The sequence below is a fragment of the Muntiacus reevesi genome, chromosome 16 (genome assembly GCF_963930625.1).
Source record: "Muntiacus reevesi chromosome 16, mMunRee1.1, whole genome shotgun sequence".
In the NCBI taxonomy this organism is placed as follows: domain Eukaryota; kingdom Metazoa; phylum Chordata; class Mammalia; order Artiodactyla; family Cervidae; genus Muntiacus; species Muntiacus reevesi.
The window spans coordinates 18,527,292-18,554,577 of NC_089264.1; the positions used below are offsets into that span (position 1 = coordinate 18,527,292).

Sequence of the window (27,286 nt, forward strand, 5' to 3'; positions counted from 1 at the left end):
TCTTAAAGAATTTTCCACAGTTTATTGTGATCCACACAGTCAAAAGTTTTAGCATAGTCAATAAAGCAGAAGTAGATGTTTTTCTGGAACTCTCTTGCTTTTTCTGTGATCCTGCAGATGTTGGCAATTTGATCTCTGGTTTCTCTGCCTTTTCTAAATCCAGCTTGACATCTGGAAGTTCTTGTTTCATGTACTATTGAAGCCTGGCTTGGAGAATTTTGGGATTACTTCGCTAGCGTGTGAGATGAGTACAATTGTGCAAGAGTTTGAACATTCTTTGGCATTACCTTTCTTTGGGATTGGGATGAAAACTGACCTTTTCCAGTCCTGTGGTCACTGCTGAGTTTTCCAAATTTGCTGACATATTGAGCACTTTCACAGCATCATCTTTTAGGATTTGAAATAGCTAAACTGGAATTCCATCTCCTCCACCTGCTTTGTTCATAGTGATGCTTCCTAAGGCCCAGTTGACTTTGCTTTCCAGGATGTCTGGCTCTAGGTGAGTGATCACACCATCATGATTATCTGGTCATTAAGGTCTTTTTTGTATAGTTCTATGTATTCTTGCCACCTCTACTTAATATCTTCTGCTTCTTTTAGGTCCATACCATTTCTGTCCTTTATTGTGCCCATCTTTGCATGAAATATTCCCTTGATATCTCTAATTTTCTTGAAGAGATCTCTAGTCTTTCCCATTCTATTGTTTTCCACTATTTCTTGCATTGATCCCTGAGGAAGGCTTTCTTATCTCCTCTTGCTATTCTTTGGAACTCTTGCTATATCTTTGGAACATTCTTATATCTTTCCTTTTCTCCCTTGCCTCTAGCTTCTCTTCTTTTCTCTGCTATTTATAAGGCCTCTTCAGACAACCATTTTACCTATTGCATTTCTTTTTCCTGGGGATGGTTTTGATCACTGCCTCTTGTACAATATCACAAACTTCCATCCATAGTTCTTCAGGCACTCTGTCTATCAATCTAATCCCTTGTATCTATCTGTCACTTCAAATTCCATGGACTGTATAGTCCATGGGATCGCAAAGAGTTGGACACGACTGAGTGACTTTAGCTTCACTTCAAGACTGTAATTGTAAGGGATTTGATTTAGGTCATACCTGAATGGCCTAGTGGTTTTCCCTACTTTCTTCAGTTTAAGTCTGAGCTTGTCAATAAGGAGTTCTTGATAAGAGCCACAATAAGCTCCCAGTCTTATTTTTGCTGACTGTATAGAGCTTCTCCATCTTCGGCTGCAAAGAATATAATCAGTCTGATTCGGTATAGACCATCTGGTGATGTCCATGTGTAGTGTCATCTCTTGTGTTGTTGGAAGAGTGTATTTACTATGAACAGTGCTTTCTCTTGGCAAAACTCTATTAGCCTTTGTCTTGCTTAATTTTGTACTCCAAGACCAAGCTTGCCTGTACTTCAGGTATCTCTTGACTTCCTACTTTTGCATTCCAATCCCCTATGATGAAAAGACATCTTTTTTTGGTGTTAATTCTAGGAAGTCTTGTAAATCTTCATAGAACCATTCAAATTCAACTTCTTCGGCATTAGTGGTTAGAGCATAGACTTGGATTACTCTGATACTGAATGGTTTTCCCTCGAAACGAACAGAGATCATTCTGTCATTTTTGAGATTGCACCCAACTATGCATTTCAGACTCTTTTAAACTATGAAGGCTGCTCCATTTCTTCTAAGGGATTCTTGCTCACAGTAGTTAGTAGATAACAATAATTTTGATACAAAATCTTGATTTATGCTTCCCTCTCTATTATGACTTCCTTCTATAATTACTGGGGTATTTTTGGATAACATCTTGTAAAAGCTTTAATTCTAGTAAGGTAAAGTATTAGTTATTTATATGTGTGTGTGTGTGTGTGTGTGTGTGTGTGTGTGATTAGTCTTACAAGACATTCATAAATCACGTTGGATGAGGACAATTCCTTGTGGGATGAGCATGTCCAGTATATGACAAATACTGAGCATCCCTAGCCCTTATCCCCTGATTGCCTGCTAATAGCCCCTGATCATTATGACAATAAAATGCCTACATGTTATTTCTGAAAAATGACTACACGTTTCTTCAAACATCTTCTAGGGAAGACTCTGTCACTATCAAGAATCCTAAAGTTAACAACAGAGAAGTGAGGGAAAGGAAAAATATCTTAACTTGGAAAAAACTTCCCTTTTTTATGACTATTCTTCTGTCAAAGAGAAAGGGCAAAATGAAAGATTTAACAAAGTTAAAATGTTAATAGGAAGGTTGGTTTTTGGTTTTTGAAATCTTGATTTGTTTTATTGTGTTTTGTTGGCCTATTTCTCAGGTGTGTAGATAATATGAAAATGTCGAGACTATTTTTAAATTTAAGTTTGAAAACAGATTTTATATTTTTAATGTAGAGATTATTAACAGTGAATAGTGGTGGGAGAGGTGTGATGAAATAGAGAATTTTTCTAACATTTTCATTATTCTGTTAATAATCACATACTTTTAACTGCATGTTACCAGTTTGTATGTGCAGTATTTCTTTCTCCTCTCCCACCAGATCATAGCCTTCAGTGCTCTGTCTGTAAGATAATTGTTTAAGTGAATTTCTGTACCTCCAACAAAACTACAGGCTAGAATTCATCAAGGGCAAGGGTGGGCATTTTCATAATGAGATCCCAAACTGAGTTTCCTACTGAATAACTAATCCTATTAAAGCAAGCCCTCATTAATCTTCCATCATTAAAATGCAGACTCCTATTGCAGAAGAGTGTGATTTCTGGCTCCTTTCCATTTGCCGTGGGTCACAGAGCTCTGAATACTGAGCACTGCTGTAGCTTGAATAGTTGGGAATATTGTGCATTAACGTGATGCTTAGATTATATGTATCATGGTAGTTATGCAATTTATGTATAAATAGGATGAGAAATGTATATTTGGCAAAATTGGGGCTCCAGTGATTTTTATCATTTCTGTCTTGCTATATGTTCCTACTTCTGAAAATATATCAGGCCTTTGAAATGAGAACAAGAAAGCACACTTCTTCATTCTTCAGTTTAGTTCAGTTCAGCCGCTCAATTGTGTCCCACTCTTTGTGACCCCATAGACTGCAGCACACCAGGCCTCCCTGTCCATCGCCAACTTCCAGAGTTTACTCAAACTCATGTCCTTTGAGTCGGTGATACCATCCAACCATCTTATCCTCTCTCGTCCCCTCCTCCTCCTGCGTTCAATCTTTCCCAGCATCAGGGTCTTTTCCAATAAGTCGGATCTTCGCATCAGGTGGCCAAAGTATTGGAGTTTCAGCTTCAGCATCAGTCCTTCCAATGAATATTCAGGACTGGTCTCCTTTAGGATGGACTGGTTGGATCTCCTTGCAGTCCAAGGGACTCTCAAGAGTCTTCTCCAACACCACAGTTCAAAAGCATCAATTCTTCAGCACTCAGCTTTCTTTATAGTCCAACTCTCACATCCATACACGACTACTGGAAAAACCATAGCTTTGACTAGATAGACCTTTGTTGGTAAGTAACGACTCTGCTTTTAAATACACTGTCTAGGTTGGTCATAACTTTTCTTCCAAGGAGCAAGTATCATTTACTTTCATGGCTGCAATCACCATCTGCAGTGATTTTGGAACCCAAAAAAATAAAGACTGTCACTGTTTCCACTATTTCCCCAGACTGTAACGATGCCTCCGAATACTTACTTTATCTTCTTAAAAGATGATGTAACACTTTGGATGACATAGTACAAAAAATGAAAGATGGTAATAATAATGATGTATTTTAGTACTGTGAAGTGAAGTGAAAGTCACTCAATCATGTCCGACTCTTTGTGACCCCATGGACTGTATAGTCCATAGAATTCTCCAGGCCAGAATACTGGAGTGGGTAGCCTTTCCCTTCTCCAGGGGATCTTCCCAACCCAGGGATGAAACCCACATCTCCTGCATTGGCAGGCTGATTCTTTACCACTGAGCTACCAGGAAAGCTCTGATGTAACGTGAGCACATGTTAAATAAAGAAAGAACAGTTAGATTCTCTAATAAGCTTCAAGTCTGAAACCAAATTGCCAGGGTAGTTTTTTAAAAGAGGGTGGGGGCTTGCATCATCTTCGGTGGATCTGCTATCAATAATCTGTCAGAGAGTGCCAGGTGATTTAGATGTAGATAAAAAAAATCAGGGCTTCCCTTGTGGCTCAGATGGTAAAGAATCTGCCTGCAATGAAGGAGGCCTGGGTTCGATCCCTGGGTTGGAAAGATCCCTTGAAGAAGGGAATGGCAACCCACTCCAGTACTCTTGCCTAGAGAATTCCATGGACAGAGGCTCCTGGTAGGCTACAGTCAATGGGGTCACAAAGGAGTCAGACAGGACTGAGCAACTTCACTTTAAAAAATTAGATGTAGATAAAATTTATGAATGTAAGAAGAGAGGGAGCACATATCTTGGAAATTCAAGTTCAATAAGCTTGACTTCAGACGCTAGCAAGAACCTTGATGGTATTGATTCCCTACAGTCATTGATGTGCCAGGCACCGTGTTCCATACTTTGTTCTATCTGTAAGGATGGAGAATTTACTCCTGTGTGTAAGACAGATCACTAATGAGAACCTACGGTACAGCACAGGGCACCCTGCACGGTGCTCTGTGGTGACGTCAGTGAGAAGGAAGTCAAAGAAAGAGGGGCTGTGTGTATGTGCGTAACTGATTCACTATATGCTGCATAGGAGAGACTCACTCAACACTGTACAGCAACTATGCTCCGATAAGAGTTATTTTTAAAGGAGAATGCAGTATTTATTGGCTGTTTATTAAGATAAAAAAGTAGAAACAAATTATCTTTTGCCTCGGGGTTACTGGCTCACCAAATATCAGAAAATAATGTGTTTTCTATTTAAAATATTCTAGAGAATTGCTTTGTATATCACTGTTTTCATATAGATTTATAATTCTCACGTCCTGACTGTTGTCCCATTGCTGCTGGTTAGGACATAAAGGCAGATTTTGTACATAAGAATTTTTCCCCAAGATGCTAAGAAGATAGAAAACCAAGAGTACTGTTAAATAAGGAGAACTATTTATTACTGCTTTTGCCTATGTTGGCCTTCCCCGATAGGTCAGTTGGTAAAGAATCTGCCTGCAATGTGGGAGACCTGGGTTCGATCCCTGGGTTGGCAAGGTACCCTGGAAAAGAGAAAGGCTACCCACTCCAGTATTCTAGCCCGGAGAATTCCATGGACTGTATAGTCCATGGGGTCGCAAAAAGTCAGACACAACTGAGCAACTTTCACTTACCTGTATTATGTGTTTTTAAAATTTATGTTCAACCTTTCCCATTCCACCTAATTTATCCTGATTTAGCATAACCCATCATCTTTGTTCGTTTTTGAAAATGCTGATAGTCTTTTGAAAATGAAAATCACTTTGTAACAGTAAACTCTTTTGTGGAACATATTCTTGATTTTCAAGAATTTTTCTTTGTTTCAACACATATTATTCTGTACGTGGTTAAGAAGGCAATAGCAGTCAGATACAGACAAAATAAAGTATCTTCTAGAATTTGTAAAGTTGAGGGAAAAGATTTTATGTAAGCAAAGAGTCGGACACGACTGAGCGACTGAACTGATCTGAAGAATATTTAAAATTTTGTGACCTCAGAGTAGCTGACATGGAATTGAGGAATATAGATCTTGAGAGCTAGCAGAACTGTAGCTACTTTATCATTCATTGTCTGTGCCTTGCTTTAACTGAGTCTCCCTCAGTCTGTGAAACAAGTGTACAGTTTCCAGTGCCCAGGATTCTTTTCTCTTTACCTTCTACTCCTGGCTCCTGGTTCCAGAACATATGTAGCTTTTGTTAGATGTTTTCATGAGTTTGACTCAGAATTTTGCATCAAAATACTTCAACAAAAGTATTTTGATGAAATACTTTCCTATTGTAGAAACTTCTGAGCTGTTATGAAGAAGAATAATTGTACTTCCTATACTGACATCTGAAATATGTCACATCTTCTGCCAGATGTTTTGAAGTCTTTAATTAATCTTCACAACAATCCTGAAGGTTTTCAAAGAGATTTGTAGCTACCAGATCACAAAGTTCATAGATTCAGGAAAATATATGGTCTACTCTGATGCTTTGAAAATCTTGTTTTTCAAGAACCCTTTATTTGAATGACTAGATGTACATTGCCCTGTTACACAGAACCATTGCAAGATACTCAACTTGCATGTTACAGAGGTGGCTGACATTAACTTAGATATAAAAGTGCTTCTGACTTGAGGTAAAGAGAAAATATGCTCTTAAAAAGATAAAAGTCAATTAGAAGGTACTCTCTTTTGTATTAATAATTTTATTATTACTATATATGTATATATAGAGAGGTGAGAGAATGTAGTATGTATGTAAATAAACCCATTTGACAAAAGATTCATCTAGAGTTTTAAGAAATGTTTCCTTTTTTAATCTTTTACATTTTATACATTTGTAACTTTTGAGCCATAATTTATACTCTTGAAAATCAAATTAATGAGCCCCTGCCTTTGTTTTCCCTATTGATGTTTCTAACATTACCAGACCATATAGAAAGATCTCAGGAAATGGTAAATATCGCTATTCTTTCTTGATATTGCTAGGGGGCAGTATTTACTCAGCTGACTCCTTAGCAGGCTAGCACTAGACCAAATCAGTAATATGCAATTTTATGATCTGGAGAAAATAATTAAAGGATTATTGGGCTTGTTTCCAACTTTAAATCAGGAAATAGCTGATAATATCTCCAACTTAATTAAGACTAATTATATATTTTTTTATATTCGTAAGAAAATATTTCATTATTTATTATTTTTAAAATTGAACCCTAAACCACCATACTATTCTATATGGTGTCTTTTTGTGTATTACATTGTATTATGAGCATATACCAATATGCTAAGAAATTATTTAAGATGAAAATATCAGTTAAAATTTTAATAGGAAGAAATATAGAAGGAAAAAATAGGCATTCAGTCTCACAGAGGATATCACCTATTTATTTACCTGACTTCAGTTGATAAGAGGTGACTGGTGTTAATGAGCACCTATGGAGAAGGCAATGGCACCCCACTCTAGTACTCTTGGCTGGAAACTCCCATGGACGGAGGAGCCTGGTAGGCTGCAGTTCATGGGGTCGCTACAAGTCGGATACAACTGAAGCACTTAGCAGCAGCAGCAGCAGCAGCAGCAGCAGGAGTTGTCATATATTATATTAAGGAAATGTATTCTGCTTGAATTATCACTTTTCAGTATCCATTAGAATGTGCTTCATTTTACTAACTTCTAATAACTTTTCATAATCATTGTCAAGGTTTAAGTATTAGTATATAGTTTAACATTTCAAGTTTAATATTTTTTCAGTATTCACCACTATTTAATATGAAGGATAAATATATATATGTGCACGCACACACACACACACACCCCTGCAAGGAAGATTAACTGATTTTCTCATTATTACATATTTATTAAAAATTTCTTAAGAAATTATGTAATCTTGTGACTAATCTTTTAATCTGTCCCTTTCAGTTATCTTTATTATATATTTCATTCTTTCTTCAACAAATATTTGATTGTACCAGACATTTTCCTAGGCCCTGGGTATGTTGATGGGAAAAGAAGACAAAATCTCTACCCTCATTCAACTTAAATTTAGCAGGAAAAATAAAGATCAATATACTAGGTGATATGTTAGGTAGGGGTAAGTACTAAAGAAAAAAAAACAATAGCTTAAGCAGGGACATGGAGTTAAATGATCAGGAGAAGAAGGAATTGAATATTTAAGTAAAGTAAAGCCTCACAGGTTAATTTTTGAATAAATGTCTTAATGAATTGCTGTATTATCACATTTACTAACCTTTTCTTCTGCAGTGTCTGATCTGCTCTTAATCCTATTCATTGTATTTTTTGGCTGAAACATTGTATTTTTCATCTCTAGAAGAATCTTTTTGGTTCTTTTTTTTTTCTGCTCTTTCTCTACATAGCATATTCAGTCATTTCTTAGCTTTTTGAACATATGTAATACAGATATAGAAAACATTTTGACATCTTTGCCTGGTAATACAAACATTTATTCAAGTTCTTTGTCCATTTTGATTGAATGATTTTTCTCCTCATTATGATCATTTTTTTCCTCTTGCTTTACTGATATTTTTTTAATAGATTTCAGTCATTGTGAATTACTTTGTTGCATATTGGATATTTTATGTCCTTGTAAATATTCTTGGGGCTTCTCAGGTGGCTCAGTGGTAAAGAATAAGCCTGCCAATGCAGGAGACATGTGTTCAGTCACTGGGTTGGGAAGATCCCCTAAAGAAAGAAATGCCAACCGATTCTTGCCTGGGAAATCCCTTAGACAGAGGAGCCTGCAGGCTACAGTCCATGGGTTACAGAAGAGTCAGACATGACTTACCAACAAAACAACAACAACAAAATATTCATGAGCTTCATTTTGAGATGCAGCTAGATTGAGATGCAGCTAGGTAACACTGAAACAGTCTGATATTTTCAAGGCCTGCTTTTAAGGTTTGTTAAGTGAGACCAGGCAGCATAATTTGAGCACATAATTTTGCCCCATTACTAAGGCAGTGTCCTTTTGAGTACTCTACCTTGTTTATTACAGGGTTTTTTAAAATTCCAGCTGGTAGTAAGATGGACTGTACCTGGCTTTGTGTGAGCTTGGCCTGTTTTTCCCCTAGGTTTTCAAGTGGTTCCTCCCCACTTTGTGTTTTTCCTCATATACATGCCCCCTTCGATATGTGGGGAAAAGTGAAAGTAAGTAACTCAGATAAGATTAGTAATGACAGTTGCCTTTGATCAGAAGAACAGAGGATAATATAATTTATGTTCTGTCCTTTAAAAAAAGAAAAGTTAAATAATAGTGATGGAATTTATATCTACTCACTGTATGTTTAAATTGAAATTCGGGTGAAGAATTTAGATTTTGTTATAGTTTTACTGTTTTCTGCAATCCATTTGTTGTTCAGTTGCTCCATCATGTTTGACTCTTTGCAGCCCCATGGCTGCAGCACACCAGGCTTCCCTGTCCTTTACCATCTCCCAGAGCTTGCTCAAACTCATCTCCATTGAGTCAGTGATGCCATTCAACCAACTCATCCTCTGTCATCCCCTCCCTTCAATCTTTCCCAGCATCAGGGTCTTTTCCAATGAGTCAGTTCTTCGCATCAGGCCTTCCAATGAATATTCAGGATTGATTTTCTTTATGATTGACTGATTGGATCTCCTTGCAGTCCAAGGGACTCATGAGAGTCTTCTCCAACACCACTCTTACATCCATACATGACTACTGGAAAAACCATAGCTTTGACTAGACAGACCTTTGTCACCAAAGTAATGTCTCTGCTTTTTAATATGCTGTCTAAGTTTGTCACAGCTTTTCTTCCAAGGAGCAAGCGTCTTTTAATTTCATGGCTGCAGTCACCATCTACAGTGATTTTGGAACTCAAGAAAATAAAGTCTGTCACTGTTTCCTATATTTCCCCATCTATTTTGCCGTGAAGTGATGGGACCAGCTGTCATGATCTTCATTTTTTTAAAGTTGCATTTCGGGCCAAATTTTCACTTTCTTCTTTCACCTTCAAAAGACTCTTTAGTTTGTCTTCGCTTTCTTCCATAAGGGTGGCGTCATCTGCATATCTGAGGCTATTGATATTTCTCCTGCCAGTCTTAATTCCAGCTTGTGGTTCATCCAGCCCAGCATTTTCACATGATGTGTTCTGCATATAAGTTAAATAAGCAGGGTGACAATATAGAGCCTTGACATACTCCTTTCCCAATTTGGAACCAGTCTGTTGTTCCATGTCCAATTCTACCTGTTGCTTCTTGACCTGCATACAGGTTTCTCAGGAGGCAGGTAATGTGGTCTGATATTCTCATCTCTTTAAGAATTTTTCACAGTTTGTTCCACAGTCAAAGGCTTTAGCCTAGTCAATGAAGCAGAAGTAGATGTATTCCTGGAATTCTCTTGCTTTTTCTATGATGCAGTAGATGTTTGCAGTTTGATCTCTGATTCCTCTGCCAGCTTGAACATCTGGTAGTTCTTGGTTCACGTACTATTGAATCCTAACTTGGAGAATTTTGAGCATTACTTTGCTAACGTGTAAGAAGAGTGCAATTGTGCGGAAATTTGAACATTCTTTGGCATTGCCTTTCTTTGGGATTGGAATGAAAACTGACCTTTTCTAGTGACTTCACTTTCACTTTTCACTTTCATGCATTGGAGAAGTAAATGGCAACCCACTCCAGTGTTCTTGCCTGGAGAATCCCATGGATGGGGGAGCCTGGTGGGCTGCCGTCTATGGGTTTGCACAAAGTCGGACACCCCTGAAGCGACTTAACAGCAGGAGTCCTGTGGCCACTGCTGAGCTTTCCAAACTTGCTGACATGTTGAATGCAGCACTTTCACAGCATCATCTTTTAAGACTTGAAATAGCTCAGCTGGAATCTCATCACCTCCACTAGCTTTGTTTGTATTGATGCTTCCTAAGGTCCAGTTGACTTCATACTTGCAACCTATACTGCATAGTGAAGTGAGTACTCCATACTTCCATACCTCTGTCCTCCTCCCTTTCCCCACTTGTAGTGGCTGTGTCCATGAATATAAGTGATGATCTTGTATAGAGCAGTGGGTTTATTTCATATACAATATTTAGATTTTAATGTAGTTTGGTACACAACTGTACTTACGGTTCCTGACTGGCATTTAACAATGTAAATACTCAACTGTGTACAGTGCAAAGAAATATGGAACTTTAATCATAAATTCACAATTGATAGGTGCTGAAAAAACTATTCATTTAAAACCCCATAGGTAGTACAAAAATTTTTGTCTAGTAGGAGCCGCCATTGACATAAAATATAAAATAAAAGTAGAGCTTTTTCAGATTTTTCTATAAATTACTATGGTTTTTGATACTTGTTAATAAAGGAGATTTTACTCTACTTTTAGAAATTAAGAATGAGTTCTTCAAAATCTCACAAAATTAATTGGTGTGTGCATCTGTTTCATTTCTAGATACTGTTAGAAAGATAAATTTGTCACCTTAAAAACTGTATTATTTCATTCCTGGGTCTCACAACTTTTAGTCTCTTATGAAGCTTTCTGTTAATTTAGAAAGTGGTAATAGAAGATATAAGCTTCATAAAAACTTTTTAATGAGACATTTTGGGCATTTTTCAAATATCATCTTATCATGTCTCAAAAAGTACTCAGTAAAGGCAGCTCAACACTGATGAAGACTGTTCAAATCTCTGGAATATTTTGTTCCTAATAGCAAAAGTTCTCCTTTGAAAAGTATGCCATTGAAGTTAACATGTTAATATTGTGTTTGGAATAGGCATTGTCTTGAGTGTATTCCTTGATGAAATGAAAATACTCTGTGGAATAAGTCTTAGCAGAAGGGTCATCTGCAACATTTGTAATAGATGTCATTATATAATAAAGTATTTGTGATAATAATTACATTTTCTGTTATATTTTTCATTTTTATTGAAATACAATTGATTTACAGTGTTTGTTGTGTTAGTTTCTTGAGTATATATATGTGGGGGTATATGTATAAATATTTTAGATTCTTTTCCATTATAGGTTATTATTCAGTTTTGTGTAGAGTTCTCTGTGTTGTACATAGGTCCATATTGGTTATGTATTTTATATATAATAGTATGTCTATGTTAATCCCAAACTCCTAATTTATCCTCTTTCCTTTCCCTTTTGGTAACTGTAAGTTTGTTTTCTATGTCTGTGAGTGTGTATCTGTTTTATAAACAAGTTCATTGTATCCTTTTTTTAGATTCCACATCTGAGTGGTATCATATGGTATTTGTCTTTGTCTAACTTACTTCACTTGGTATGATCATCTCTAGGCCCATCCATGTTGCTGCACGTGGCGTTATTTCATTCTGTTTTATGGCTGAGTAATATTCTGTTGTATGTATATACCACATCTTCTTCATCCCTTCATCTGTCAGTGGACACTTGGGTTGCTTCCATGTCTTGGCTGTTATAAATAGTGCTGCATTGGCGGGGCATGCATCTTTTTGAATTAGAGTTTTCTCAGAATATATGCCCAAGAGTGAGATCACTGTGTTTTTAGCTTTTTAAGTGACCTTCATTGTTGTTGTTGTTTAGCCTCTGAGTCATGTCCAACTCTTTTATGACCCCCATGGACTGTAGCCTATCAGACTCCTCTGTCCATGGGATTTACCAGGCAAGAATACTTGAGTGGGTTGCCATTTCCTTCTCCAGGGGATCTTCCCAACCTAGGGATCAAATGCACGTCTCCAGCATTGGCAGGAGGATTTTTTACCATTGAGCCACCTGGGAAGCCCAAGGAAGCTTCATAGTCTCCATAGTGGCTATACCAATTTACATTCCCACCAATAGTGTAGGAAGGTTCTTTATCTCCACATCTTCTCCAGCATTTATTATTTGTAGACTTTTTGATGACTATTCTGACCAGTGTGAGGTGATACCTCATTATAGCTTTGATTTATATTTCTCTAATAATTAATGATGGTGAGCATCTTTTTATGTGCTATCTGGCCATTTGTAGGTCTTCTCTTTAGAAAAATGTCTGTTTAGATCTTCTGCTCATTTTTTATTTTTTAATATTAAGCTGTGTGAGCTGTTTGTATATTTTGGAAATTAATTCCTTGATAGTCACATCATTTGCAAATATTTTCTCTTGTTCCATAGTTTGTCTTTTAATTTTGTTGATGGTTTCCTTTGCTGTGCAAAAGCTTTCAGTTTACTTAGGTCATGTTTGTTTATTTCTCTTTTTATTTTCATTACTCTAGGAAGTGTATCAAAAAAGATATTGCTGCGATCTATATCAAAGAGTGTTCTGCCTATGTTTTCCTCTAGGATTTTTACAATATCCAGTCTTACATTTATTTTTATTTTTTAATTAATTAATTTATTTAAATTGGAGGATAAATACTTTACAGTATTATGATGGCTTTTGCCATACAGTAGCATGAATCAACCATAGGTGTAAATGTGTCCCCCCATTCAGAACCATTCTCCCACCTCCCTCTCCACCTAGTCTTACATTTAGATCTTCAATCTGAGTTTACTTTTGTATATGGTGTTAAAGAATATTTTTAAGCAGTGAAATAGATTAAAACATAGAACTCGTTTTTTACGATTCAGTTTATTGGAAGTCATTCTAATTATCCCTTTTATTTCCTCTTTATCCATCCCCTGCATCTCTTTCTTTTTCCACTCACAGCTCTATGCCATCCCTTGGTTTCTCACCATGTTTACTCGTAAGTATCCTTTTCCATTTTCTTTCAATATTGTATTAGGAAAAGAATAGGTCCATTCTTCCCCAGGATATTATCAGATTTAATTACATAAGCATCCTTATGTAATTCTAAGGTAATATAGTTGGGTAGAAAATTTTTTTCAATTGTTCTGACTGGGGAATATCAAAAAGAGTATTCTGTAGAATGAAAACCTATATGTTATAACATTGATACAGTCTCTGCCCTCTATTGAAACATAATATTAACTGTACTATTTACATAAAGTTTTAGAAGGCAACTTTTACAACCAAATCAGACTCAATTTTTAGAGACTAATAGCTAATACTTTTGTTATTTCCTAAAGTAGAATTCTTCTAGAAATAGAAAGCTAGTGTGAATATGTAATACTTTAATCTATTACACATATTAATGCAGTAGATATCTAGGTTAAATATGCACATATGATAAATGAAATACAATACTTGAAGTAGATCTGCGTGCACTGGCCTGGAAAGGTGTTGAGAGTACTGATAAATGAGAAAAAGAAAGTTTCAGAAAATAGAAAACTGTTAATCAGATTTTTTATGGGAATTTCAAAAAGCAGTTCTTAGAGTGCATAATAGAAATATAATGATACAGAAATTACAACAATACTAAAGTTCTTCTAAGTAAATGAACTTGTTAAAATAATATAACAAGAAAATTCTAGGAAGAAATTGAATGTAAGAGCTATATACCAAGATTGATAATAGAGGGTAGGAAAGTCATCTCTTTGATCAATTAGATTATCAGTTTTTTAAGCCTATCAATTTTACTGCCTTGGGAAGCAGTGAACCTACAAAGTCAAGTAAACATTTTTTAAAAATAGTTTTCCAATATTTGTGCTTTAACAGTTTTGACCATAAGGGAATTATCTTGACTAGTAAAGCAGCTTGTTGTTGATTTAATTTTTATTTTGTTTTAAATTTTTTAAATTGATTTATTTATATTTGTCACTTTACAGATGTATTTCCACTGCACAAAATTTTTCACCTCTGGGATACTTTACTGCTTGGGAATTCCTCCTTCCCATTCTGCATCGGAGTAGCAATTCTTCAGCAGCTGCGTGACCGACTTTTGGCTAATGGCTTTAATGAGTGCATTCTTCTCTTCTCTGACTTACCAGGTATAGATATATAAAAATGGAATCACTAAGTAAAATTTAATTATGGGATAATGAGACATCCCTAAAACAATTTTCAAAAATAAATTCATCCAGATCTTCAGAATCTCTTCTGCTTGAGCCACATCCCTCCTCTCTGAACTCTCTCCCTGGTGTACCACCTCTTTAGCCAGACCAGCATTGTAGATACGAAGTGGGTCATACTAGCTCACTGTCATTTATTTTCATGTCGGTGATGACGCCAAACGGTGAAAGACCAGGGCATGGGAAGGGGGAGAAGGGAGCAGTGTGTGACATATTCGCCTTGCTTAGGATAGGCCTGTTTATCTTCAGCAGACAGATAGTAAATAAAGGCCACTTGGGAAGGTGTTTGAGAACCCAAGTTTTACAAAGATGTAATTCACATTGAACGTTGCTCTCTCCTATCCATAGTTAACTTGCTAACTATTTAATAGTTTAAAGAAAGGAAACACTGTCCTCTTGAGAGAGCAAATCATACTCCAGGGGAATTCTGTGTTATGCTGGATAGTAAGTAAAGTTATATATTGTATTCATAAATGAGGAAATTGTAAGTCTAGGAGTTGGTTAGTGTAGAAATATAGAATGCAGGTATAGTTTAAGCTTATATGTTATAGCTGAAAAGATGGAAGTAATATGGTTGCATAGGATATAATTGTGGCAGAAAAAAGAAAACTAAACTACATTTTTGCAGAAACCAAAGTATTTTTCAAGTATAAAAATTCTATTTCAAATTGCATTTCATTGGCTCCAACCCATCTATGGGTTTATTGCTCTTCTTCATATTTGCAGGCAACCAAGGTGATTACTGAAAATAAACACACTTAAAATTATCCAAAAGATAAATTTGTCAAAAATCTCAAAGAATAAAAGAAAGATGTCTTAAGATTTTATATTCAATATGTACTCTCAAAAGGAATAATAAACCGCTGCTTACCCCAGTTTTTGTTTTTAGTGACTCATCCGTACCTCGTATTTCAGCATTTTTCTGTTGTTGAAAATCTTCTTCCTTTTTGAGAAACTAATAAGAAACTTTATGGGGTTTATTTAAAACTTCTCTTTCTACTTTCCTCCCAAACTAAAAGTATCAGCATCAGCTTCCTAACTTATCAAATTTTAATTAAAGTTAATAACTTCTCATATGAACAAGTAGTTTAGTTCTTTTTTTTTTTTTTTCTGGGAGATTCTTAATGTAAATCAAGTTATCTCTAGTTTTCCTATTGATGTTGAACAGTTACCCAAAAAAAAGCTAGTTTCACAAACTACAAATACTGTCTGTAACCCTGCAGATGTTTTCCTCTTGTTCCTAACCTGCCAAAGTAAACAGAGGATGATTGATTAGGATGAAAGGAATTTTTCTGGTCATGTCTAAAAAACACATGTTAGAAATGATGATTGTGCATTTTTAAGTAAATTTCTTTCCTTTCCAATTACATGCATAAATGTTCCAGTTATACGCTGGTGAAGGAATCTATTTTCATATTGAACAGGCAGATTAGTCGTAACTCTGAATGTATATTAAAAGTCATTATTTCTAAAATCAGAACGTAAGAATGTATCTTGGTTAGCACTGACTCATTGAAAAGGAAAACACTACTTAGTTTTGAAAGTAGGATAGGATGCTTTCTATTGATGTGATTTGCATGGATCCTCAGTGCCATTATTCTGGCTCATCATTTACTTGGCCACCGTATATGATTCCAGTTGGGAAAGAAAAAAGTTTATAAGAAAAAATGTGAAAAAGAAAAAAGAAGGGCAGAGGGGTTAAATGTAAACCTTGCCCTTAAGTATATCTATGTTTCTTTTTATTTTTAATCACAGTGCACTTGTTTGGGATGTCTTTCCTACTTAGATTTAAAAGATGTCTCTTTTCATCATGTTGAGCCCCCTCACTATACCTGATGCTTGAAGAAACTCAGAAGTGGTCATGGGAATGCCTAAAAAGTGAATCTGGATTAATATGCATACAAACACACTGAATATGCCTTTTCTAATCAAAATATTATGTGACATAAACTTAAGACATATTTGAAAGGAAAAAAAGTCATTTTTTAAGACTGTAAAAAAAGAAAAAGAATAGATAGGCTAGCTCTATATTTTACCTTAATTCTTGAGGTAGACTTTGTAGATAAAGATAGGTTAGGATTAAACATTAATTTGAACTCATTAAACATATTGTGCTTTACTGAAACCCCTACTTAACTGTGTTTAAAAACATAAGTAAGCAATCAGAACAAATTTATCTAAATTCTTTTTTGAAGCAGATTAGCAAATTCACTGTTCAAAACATCTGTTGACAGTAGTATAACGGAATCACCATCCAGTTGGTAACCTTGTAAACAAAATGCCCTTGCAATTTTTTTTTTAATTGTCCCATTCTAGTTGCTTCTTTCTACAAAGAGAGGTCCAAAAGCCTAGTGACTAAGAGCATGGAATGTGGAGCCAGATCATTTGGGTTTTAGACACTAGCTCTACCACTTTCAACTGTATAACCTCAGGGACCTGCCTCAGCTTCTTTGTATCTGTTTCCTTAGCCCTGATTTTATGTAGATGATAATTGTACCTACCTCACAGGATTGCCATCCTAAGTAAATCAGTGCATCTAAACAACTTAGAGCAGTCCTTGCAAAGAGCAAGTGCTATGTAAGTGATTACTATTATTAATGTTATCATCATCATTATGATTTCCCTCACTTATTCCTTTCTATCGTGACTGCTTTCCTATTGGTAGAATAAATGAAGCAACCACCCTATTTGGCTTTTTCTATAAATTGTTGAGATTGATGTCAATCGTATAGATTTCCTTATTAGCAAAAGCAATTGAGGAATTACCTGAGAAGCCAAGTAAGCCTTCAGTGTATTTGTATGTATTCATATTATGACTAAGAAGAGTATCTCTTTTCATTTCTCAGAGACAACATAGTCTAATGGATAGAAAGCACAGTCTTTGGAGTCAAGACGTAAGAGTGTGAGTCCTAACTGTTCCACACACTACCTGTGTGGTCTGGGAAACTTTCAGTGTGGTTCTTTCGCTGAGAAGAGTGATATGTAGAGTGAAATAGATATGAGTTCACCCCCCAACTCTGGCATATATTAGCTGTGTGAACATGAACAAGTTGTTAATCTCTCTGGAAAGAGAATCCTATACATTGTGAAAGCTTTAGCAAAACGAAGCTAAAAATATCTGTTTTGGCGTTAGAGTGAGCACAACAGATAATATGCATAGTGTACCTGACACAAAACCTGATACCAAATACTCATAACTATTTTTTAAAGTATGTATAGCTTTTAATGCTTTAAACATACAAAGAATGTGTGACATTCAATCTTTGTAAATTCCCTCCCTTTTCTTCCTCCTTTCCATAACTTTGTACTAACCTTTTAATTCTTCAAGAGAGAACACAGCGTAAAGGCATTATTATTTTTGCCAAAAGCTGCTTCCAAATTCTGTCCCCTTTAGTAAATGATATAGTGTGATGTCACATTCCAAGGAGGTACAAGTGGTGCTAGAAAATTTTGCTGGGAAATTCTAAACTTGTATTGGTATGTGTGTCATTTAAGTACTCAAGGAAGTAACCATGAGAGCAGTATATTTGGCATTTTTCATACAGTCTCAAAGTAGTAGTAATAGGGTATTTTGGAAGAAATACTGGGTTTTTCACAGCACCGTTCAGTACTGGATATTGGCCCCTGGTGTTAAGAGTATCGTTTCCAAAAAAAAAAAAAAAAAAAAAGAGTATCGTTTCCAAAGCCACCACCTGTTCAACCCAACTACAGGATGAGGTCTGTCAGCCTTCGCCGTATTATTCTGCTGTCGTGTCCATCTAGCTAACAAAATAATTTTTTTGAGGATACATCTAAGCAGTTCCCAAGATGAGTATGACAATCTGACTGAAACCAAAATGGTAATAATTTTAGAGTGGATTTGTAATAACTCTCTGGTTAATTGCTTTTTTGCTTTGTTGGTGTATATCCTTTTTATAGTTAAAAATTAATGCAACATATTTATGTAATTATGGTTAAAATAAATTCTCAGAATGCATAACTTTGTACCTCTGAACATCTTCAAAGATAGGAATCTTTTAAAGTAAGAAAGAAGTTTTTCTTAGAGAATCTATAAAAGAAATTAGGAAATCTGTATGGAAGAACACTTCACTTACCCTCAGAGATTAAAATGTTTACTTTACCATTGAAAGAAATAAGTATGTATAAAGTATTTTGAAGGAAATACTGTATATATTGAAGGAACTTGAACATGTGAAAAGTAAATCCTTTTTGCAGGAAGAAATCAGCAGTTGGTTGAAAGATCTTAGTTATCTGATGTATGTTTTATTACTGAAATTTAATTAAAACATTTTAAATAAAACTTTAAGATGTTATCTCACTATTACCTACATACTTTACAGTAGGATTCAACACATACATGAAAAATACTGGTAGTGTCTATCATGTAGCACTTCACTGGTTCCTCAAAAATATTGTAGCTCAGCAAAGTTTGACTTAAAGCAGTTTTGTAATGCAGTCTTTAGTATTATTTAGCATAGCAAAGAATATGTCACGAAAATCACACTTATTTTGAGCAACACAGCTATTTACCAGGTTACCTAAGATGTATGCTGAGAAATCCTAGCCATTTATTTCAAATAACATGCACATATTTTGAGACTGAGGGAAAAGTTATTAAAGTTATTAAGAACTAAAAAATAGAGCAAAGTACTAAAGTATGTAGAATCCTTAAAGCTATGTCTTGTTATTTTCCTGTTTGTCCACAAGATGAAACTGAAAATCAATGATAATGAGAGAGTGAGAAGGAAATTCAATTTAGTTTATGAAATCATAGATTTAAGGTACTGGTCACAGTCCCTGTCATAGTAAAGTGGGAAAGAAGATCAATAAGAACTGATCTGGGTTTTCCTTTCTTTTGGATAGGATTCAGTGAATAATTTCTTGCTTTCATTTAGGGGTAAGTATAAATTAAATAGGGTTTTCATAGTATTTATGTATAATCTCCCAACTGTAAACAGTGGCCCAGACTTTTTAAGCTATACTTGTGACCCCTTTATTAAATAAATAGTTATAATGGTGATAAGTGCTACAGAAAGTAGTAGGAATTTATCACAGAACACTACCAAGTCTGAGGGAGGTAAAGAACCTTCTCTAATAGAGTGATGGTAAAGGTAATATCTGAAATTAATTGACTTTGGGAAGTAAGAAGTGGAGAGAGGGGAGCATCTTCTAGACAGAGGAAAGAAAGTGCTGCGAAAGCCCCAAACAACTCAAGGAACTGGGCTGATATCCTTGGTGCAAGAAGGAGAGTGGTTGGAATGGAGAGTGGAGAGGTAGACAGTGCTCAAGCAGGATCTTACAGGCCACGTTAGGGATATTTTTCAAATAGGTCTGTAGACGTGTTTTCTTTCTTTTCACTGTTTTTAAAAGAATGAAAAGTATCCTTGAAAAAGATACTTTTCCTTCAATACAGCATTCCCAAAATAGAATGCTGTACTGATATTTGAGGAGCATTCTAGTCTCTGAACATTCCTTTCAAGAAGCTCTATAGTGAGCAAAAGGCAAAGGATTCTTAACACGAGTATTCTCAGTAGGTATCCATAATTCCTGTTTTTCTGGCTCGTGGAGAGCTGATGAGATGAAAAAGTAGAGCAATAATAGTATCCAGTTATTCAGTGAAAGTTTTGTATTGTCAGCCCTCTAAGATTTTATACTGTTTTACCTGAAGCTGAGAATTCATAGTTGTTTACATTTTCTGCTTGTAGCTATGTAATGTTAATGCATGTCTATTTCTAAGCACATATTCATGGAATTGCAAAAGGACAATCGTATTGGAAATTAAATATGGAGATTTAAACCCCACCCATAGAAATTACATGTTAACATTAAGATTTAGATGAAAGATTAAATTCTTCTGAATTTAAATTGGTTAAGGAGAAATGAAAGAGTAATGTGTTTTTATTGACATGATCATGTAGTCAGTGAAATGAAAATGTATTTTCAAAAATCTTACTAAGTTATCTCCTTGTTGGGAAGGGAATACTGCATTATTTTATGGAAAAGGGGAAAATATGAAAGCAAATGTTAGAAAACAAGACTTCCAAGCTGAAAATAAATATCTATGAAAAAACACAAAGCCAGTAGAATAACTCGTAAATATTCCAATGGTAAACTGTTTTTCAGAAGCTGGATAAATTTCTTTAACACTGAGCTAGTTGTTGCTCTTAGCACACCACAAATTTTGCAATACGTAAATGGTTTATAAAATTAAAGGTTTCTAATGTGTTGCGAACTATAATGAAAAATAAGGTTAAGGTTGATCAGAATTTTCTACTTACCTTGAAAGTTGAGAATAGATTAGAGTCCTTAATACACCTTAAAGTTGGTCCCAAGGTTTCAAGGCTCTTTTCCATAGGAAGACTCTTCTCCATAGGAAAGCGGTCTTTTTTATGATTGAAAGGGATTCTGTTTTCTGAATTTTTTTGAGTAGTCCAAAAATTATCTTACAGTCTCAATCAGGTATTAAACGTATTTTGTTTCAGGACCTCAATGATGGAATTTGTTTATTTTTGTTTTACTATTGAGTCTTTATGTGTGTGTTAGGTTTTTAAAGTATTTTTAAAATATATAGAACATTTTACACTTCTGAAGTATCTTAAAAGTAGTCAACCTCAAAAATTTTTTAAAGTCAGAAGTTTAAAATTTCCCCCATATATACTGCTGATGGATAATGAAAATAATAATGTAAGGACCAAAATGAGTATATATATATCATACTTAAAATGACTTTTAGCATACATTGTTCTATATGTCATTTTTACTTTAAAATGAATCATACTTTTGTGTCACACTCTCTCCAGTCCTCGACCTAGCCTTCTGCATGCATGTGTGCCGTCGATTCAGTCGTGTCCTGCTCATTGAGCCCCCATAGACTGTAGCCCACCAGGTTCCTTTGTCCATGAGATTTTCCAGGCGAGAATACTGGAGTGGCTTCCCATTTTCTTCCCCAGGGGTTATTCCCGAGCCAGGCATCAAACCTGCTTCTGTTACATCTCCTGCATTGGCAGGTGGGTTCTTTAGCACTAGTGCCAGCTGGGAAGCACCTCACCTTATATCACTATACAAGAGTGGAAGTACAGTTAGCCCTTCAACAGCGCCGAGGTAGGGGTCCTTTGCTTGCCACAGTTGAAAATCAAAGTGTAGTTTACCATCAGTCCTTTGTATACCAGTTCCTCTGTATCTGCTGTTCCTCCACATCCGCTCTTCCTCAGTATCAACGGTTCTGCATCTACAGATTCAACCAACCGTGAATGGTGTAGTGCTGTGATGTCTACTATTGAAAAATATCTATGTGTAAGGGGACCCATGCAATTCAAAACCTATGTTGTTCAAGGTTCTGCTGTAATCTGATGTGTTCTTATTGCCTTATCGTAAATAATGATCCTCAACAGAATGGAAAATAACTCCTTACTACATATCCCCTCTAAGTGTGAGTGTGCTGAGTCAAACAGAAAGCATGCCATATGCTTATAGGCTAGTTAGTAAATATTATATAACATAGAGGAAATAACCAAAATTTTCTTACTTTTATTTTAAAAAGCTACATTGGATTACCTTGAAAAATGTAAACCATTCAGTCCTTCAGTAAAAACGTGTATCAGTCATATGAAAAGATGCTTACTGAACTTGAATACAAGGTTCTATTGCCAAGAAAGAAACAGATTTCCAGTTTTGTTTTGGATTCACTGTTAAGTATAAAAGAAAAGGAGAAAACGACGCCTACTGCTGATCTGGTGCTGGGTCTTCCAGGCTGCTGCATTGTTCGTTTTATCTGCAGTGAGCTGTGTTCTATTAGCAACACCAGCTGCTTTGCATCATATTATGTGTCTGCTCAACTGCTAAATGATCAAGACAATTATGTTAAGAACAGAAAACAGTTTAAGTATCCGAGTGTCAGTAATGCTTATTGCATTTCCTATTTTATTTCTCACTTCATTGTAGGCGCTAAGCAGCAGAGATGATAGATGCTTAGCAAAACGTGCCAGTAAGCACACATGCACCCATGTCAGGGATGTGAAAGTCTGAGTGAAGTAGAGTAGGCGCCCAGTAATGTATTGCACCATCCTTTCCCCCCAGACTGCATAACCAAGATTGTGCCTATAAAATGTGCTCAGTCCTTCGTTCAATGAATGTTTATGTGTGTATGTATGTAATGTGTACATATATGTATGTGTATAATTCATCTTATTACTGGTTTATCATTCTTGTATTGGCCCAGAGCATTTTTGCCTATTTAAAGGTGAGTCAATGGTACCTTGTAACTATGACTAACACATCTAATTTGAGTTATGTTAATTCCATGTAGTATTACTTCCTGGTTCCATTAAGTCACCTGACCAAGGAGGGGTTAAAAATGACAATATAAAATTAGGCCTTTAAAAGAATATTTAGAATGAGTGAAGAGATCACAACAAATTACAAAAAAAAATAGCATAATATTTTTATTCATTAAATGTCTGGCATATCTCTGTATTTGTCCTCCTCTTTTGCTTTGTATTCACTGATTCATATAACAGTAGTTGTACATTATTTTCTATAGAAAACATGAATAATCAGTCTTTTCACAGACTTGGTTGAAATTTGTTTTTTAATATTGATAGGAGTAATGCGTAAACATATCACTTACCCCAGGTGTGGCTTCTGTTTGTTCGCTGCAAATTTGTTTCCTGTAAACACAGGAATGGTATTTTTTGTGAAGCTCCTGTCAAAAAAAAAAGTCAATGGTGCACTTATAATTGTGTATATAGCACTATTGAAGTATATTTCTAGAAGGAAAGTATTCTCTTTTGATCAGGCATCAATGAGAACCTAATCCTCTGCTTACAGTTTCACATGTTTAATGTTTCGAATTTTTCAGTCTTATTTTTGGCTGTGTACATGTCAATTGTGTTTTTCCTGCACATAAACTTTTGGTGCTTAAACACATTCACAGTGCTCCTATATAGTAGGCACTGGGGATATTCCAGGAAATCATTTCTAGAGTTAGCAATAACTTTACTATACTGTCAAAGATAAGCAATGCCAGACACTAATTAAAGTGGTAAGCACAGGTTTTAATCAGTATATAATACCCCAGCATGAAGTGAAAAATTGTAAAATATGTGAAGAAGAGCATTTGGTCCATGTGAAATACATCTGCATTTGCTTAACAGACACCAAAGTTAGGCTCCTACCTTCCCACAGAGGTACCTATCTTCAGACAAGGATCCTATCTTCAAGTATTTCCTGGAACAAATAGTAAATTCTTCTGGCAGCCTTGATTTTCTCAAGAAGGCATTCATAGGGTGTTAGGGTCATCTGAGGGATGTGGCCTTGAATTGCTGTATGTTATGTTGAGAATTTTGTTCAGGCCAACTTTTTAGGCCAAGATTGAGACATAGTCAAGAAAAGGCTTAGAAGAGTCTGGCTAAACTTGGTCAAGGAGAAAATCTATGTCAATACCCAAAAGTGACTTCACATAACAGAAAAATACCCATTAAACCATACTCAATATATCTCTAGTTTAGTTTAGTTATATCAGAGTATTCACAGCCACTATGTTGTCCAACACAAGAGGAAGTGTAGTGGAGTTGAAATTGGTATAATAAAGACAAGTTTTCACTGGTTGTGATTTAAATATTTCTACTTTTGCTGATTTTACAAAACTTGACCATAGAAACAGTAAATTTGGAGGTACATTCTTTGGAGTAGTAGAATTGTAAGAATCAGCAGCATAGCCAAGAGCCAGAGTGAGGAAATGTATATAGTTACAATTTCCAGTCTTCTCCATGGTCAGTTCCTAGAATGCTGGCAAGGATTAGTTTAGACAAGTTAAAGAATAATTCTCTGGAGAAATTCAATGTTCCCCCAAAGAGAAATACCTTACTTTTGGGGATCCTCTAACAAATGACCGTATCCCCAGGTTACCTTTAGTGAATCCACCAGTAACAAAGCTCTGCCCACATATTCAAAACTTCTAATCTAATTTTTAGTGCTGTTCTTTTAAATATGTATATCACCAAACCTCTTGGGAAAGTCTCCAGCTAAAAAACACAGAATAGCACCAACTGAATAAAGGAATATCCTCAGCAAAACAATTATGAGAAGATATGATAGCTATGAAAATTCAGGATTTTTTTAAGTATTAATATGACAGAAAAGATTTACTAGAAATTAAAAATGATGTGGAAATGCAGTGAGCTTTATATGAAAGAGTTGGATGATAAAGCTTAAGAAAGCCCTCAGAGAATACAAGAAAAATACAGATGGAAAGTAAGAAGAAAGGGCAAAATTATTAGAAAATCTATTCAGGATGTTCAGGACTCTTCTAATGAAAGAAGAGAGAAGGGAAAAAATGAGAAATTATTACAGATATTACACAATAACTTTTCCTGCAACTGAAGGATTATGATAAGACCATCATTATGAAATTTCAGAACACCAGAACTCCTAAAAGTTTACAGAAAAGAAGAAAATCACATATTTGTGATCTTAAATCAAAATTGCATCAAATTTCTCAGAAGAAATACAATAGAACAGTTGCCTTACATAACTTTGAAGAAAAATAAATCAATCCTAGAATCTTATGACTAGCCCAATTATCAGTCAGGGGCAGAATAAATATATTTAAAACATGGACAATTCCAAAATAATTTGCTTTCTGTGCATCCTTTCTTAGGAATTACTGGGAAATGTGTTCCACCAAAATGATGCAGTAAATCAAAAGGGAGAAAATAATATCTTAGTACCCAAATTAGGGATCAAATACAGAGGAATTAGATGTTGGTAAAGAGAAGTGCCATGTTAACAACTGTTCACTACATCTGGAAAGCAGATCCTACTCATTAAAGCAAAAGAATGGAGGACTTCAGGAGAGATGTCTTTTCCACTTACCTTTGCCCAAATGTAACATGAGTTACATTTTATAATTTTTTAAATAGTTCAGTATTTATGAGAGGGAACAATAGTAATGGATAAGATAAAGAAACTATGATTTACAAAAGTTACTTTTCTGAGTGTACCTCATGGAGCTTGGAATCAAACCTGGGAAAGCATAATCCAGGGTACATACTTTTTCACAAATGCATTATATCAAAATGAGAATGCAAGGTAGAATGTAGTAGTGCTCTGGGATGAGAGGTTATTTTTAAAAGAATAATTGCATATTTTAATGTACAGTTTATAAAGTACTTTTCATAATATTTTGGTTATGATAAAGTACTTTGGAAGGATTTTGAGATGGAAGGATGACTTGGGTCAAGTGAATGGAGAATGGGATATTTGCCAGTAGTAATAATCAGGCTCAAATCAGGGTGGATGCCAGTGAATTCTCACGATTCCCTGTAAACCTTTTATGGTATTGGTAGGGTGTTTTGGAAGCAGATATAAATGACTTTTCCATTGCCAGTGATTTAAAGACTGAACTACAACCTCTCATCTGCATCAGTAACTTGACCTCAAGCTTTTAATGGGTGACAGATGTGTCAAACTGATTTGAGCACTACGGATGCAAAATTTATGGTCCAAAATTCTTTTCCTTTGGAAATTAAACAGTGTGAAGTAGATTAACTTTTTTTTTTAAGATGACAGAGTTTTCTCTCTTTAGCTGCAAGTTTTTATCTTAAAGGTATTAATTGGAAATGTTTTAAAATGAATTGAACATATCTCTTCTGTCTCAAGTGAAGTAGAGGAACGTTTCTGAACTTCTATTTTTCTTCTCATTGGTGTTTGTATTCTTCTCTTTGTAGAATATTAAGTTGATGATATTAAAGAGCTTTTTAGAAGAATGCATTTCACTATATTGACAGTTTCTCAAATAAATGGGCTTAACTCTTGTTTTATAGATTTTATGTTAAGGATAGCATATGATGGTGATGAAATTTGACCTCTCTGTGCAGCAGTGGAAGTAACCAACTATGAAGTCGGCAAGCATCACTAAGAGCCGATAAAGGAATGTTTAATTGAGTAACTGGTCTTTCTAGAGCTGCTGGCTATTGTTTCCCAAATCTAAATAACTTGGGAAATGAAAGATGCCTTATAACCCTTTAGTAACTTCAGGATTCTACTGGTGGTAACAACACTTAACACATTCAATCACTTAACTTCATTATGTGTTAATTTCTTCATCTTCAACAGAAATCAGGGGATTACATTATCTGTCTACAGGAATCACTGAATTAAATGAGCTAAGTAAAAGTATACAACACCTGTCACATAATAAATGTTCAATAAGTGTCCATTTCTCTGCCCTTCTCTAAGAATTTTCCACCTTATAAAAGCAGACGATTCTATAAAGGCATGACTCATGCACCATTCACACAATCAATTTAAGTGCCTATTTCCTTTTTACTTTATATATAAGCACTTCATTCCAAAAAGGGAAATAGGGACCCATCCCTGTATAAGGGATTTGATGTATTTTTCCCCATTGCTTATCTGAATTGACACACTTGGACTTTTACAGAGGAAATGATGATAACTACCATTCACTATATTAGGAATATAGAAAGGAAAAAGCTGGTCCATGCTAAACTCCTTCATCCTAGTCAAATTCTTCAATTTCTATTGCCTTTCTGTGATAACTCCATTTTCCCCATAGAGTTACAGCTTTACTCTCCATCAGGAATGTTAATATTAATCTCCGCATGGGTTGCAGTCTTATTGAAACACACACACAATAATTTGACATTGTAATAAATTCCCTGTGTATATTACCTCTGTATCAAAGATGTTTAAATTTCTTTCAGATCAGAAAAAGAGAAGAACATTTTCT

The 27,286-nt window shown here is 35.3% G+C and overlaps 1 protein-coding gene across 3 annotated transcripts in view; it reads left to right on the plus strand.

Annotated features, from left to right (window-relative positions):
• TBCK (TBC1 domain containing kinase) overlaps positions 1-27,286 on the plus strand; it is a 187,804-nt gene that overhangs the window by 87,301 nt on the left and 73,217 nt on the right. For all 3 annotated transcript variants that reach the window (XM_065907571.1, XM_065907572.1, XM_065907570.1), the window contains 2 exons: positions 13,274-13,310; positions 14,293-14,454. In XM_065907571.1, coding sequence (XP_065763643.1) covers positions 13,274-13,310; positions 14,293-14,454 — 199 coding nt within the window. The remainder of the gene's footprint in view (positions 1-13,273; positions 13,311-14,292; positions 14,455-27,286) is intronic.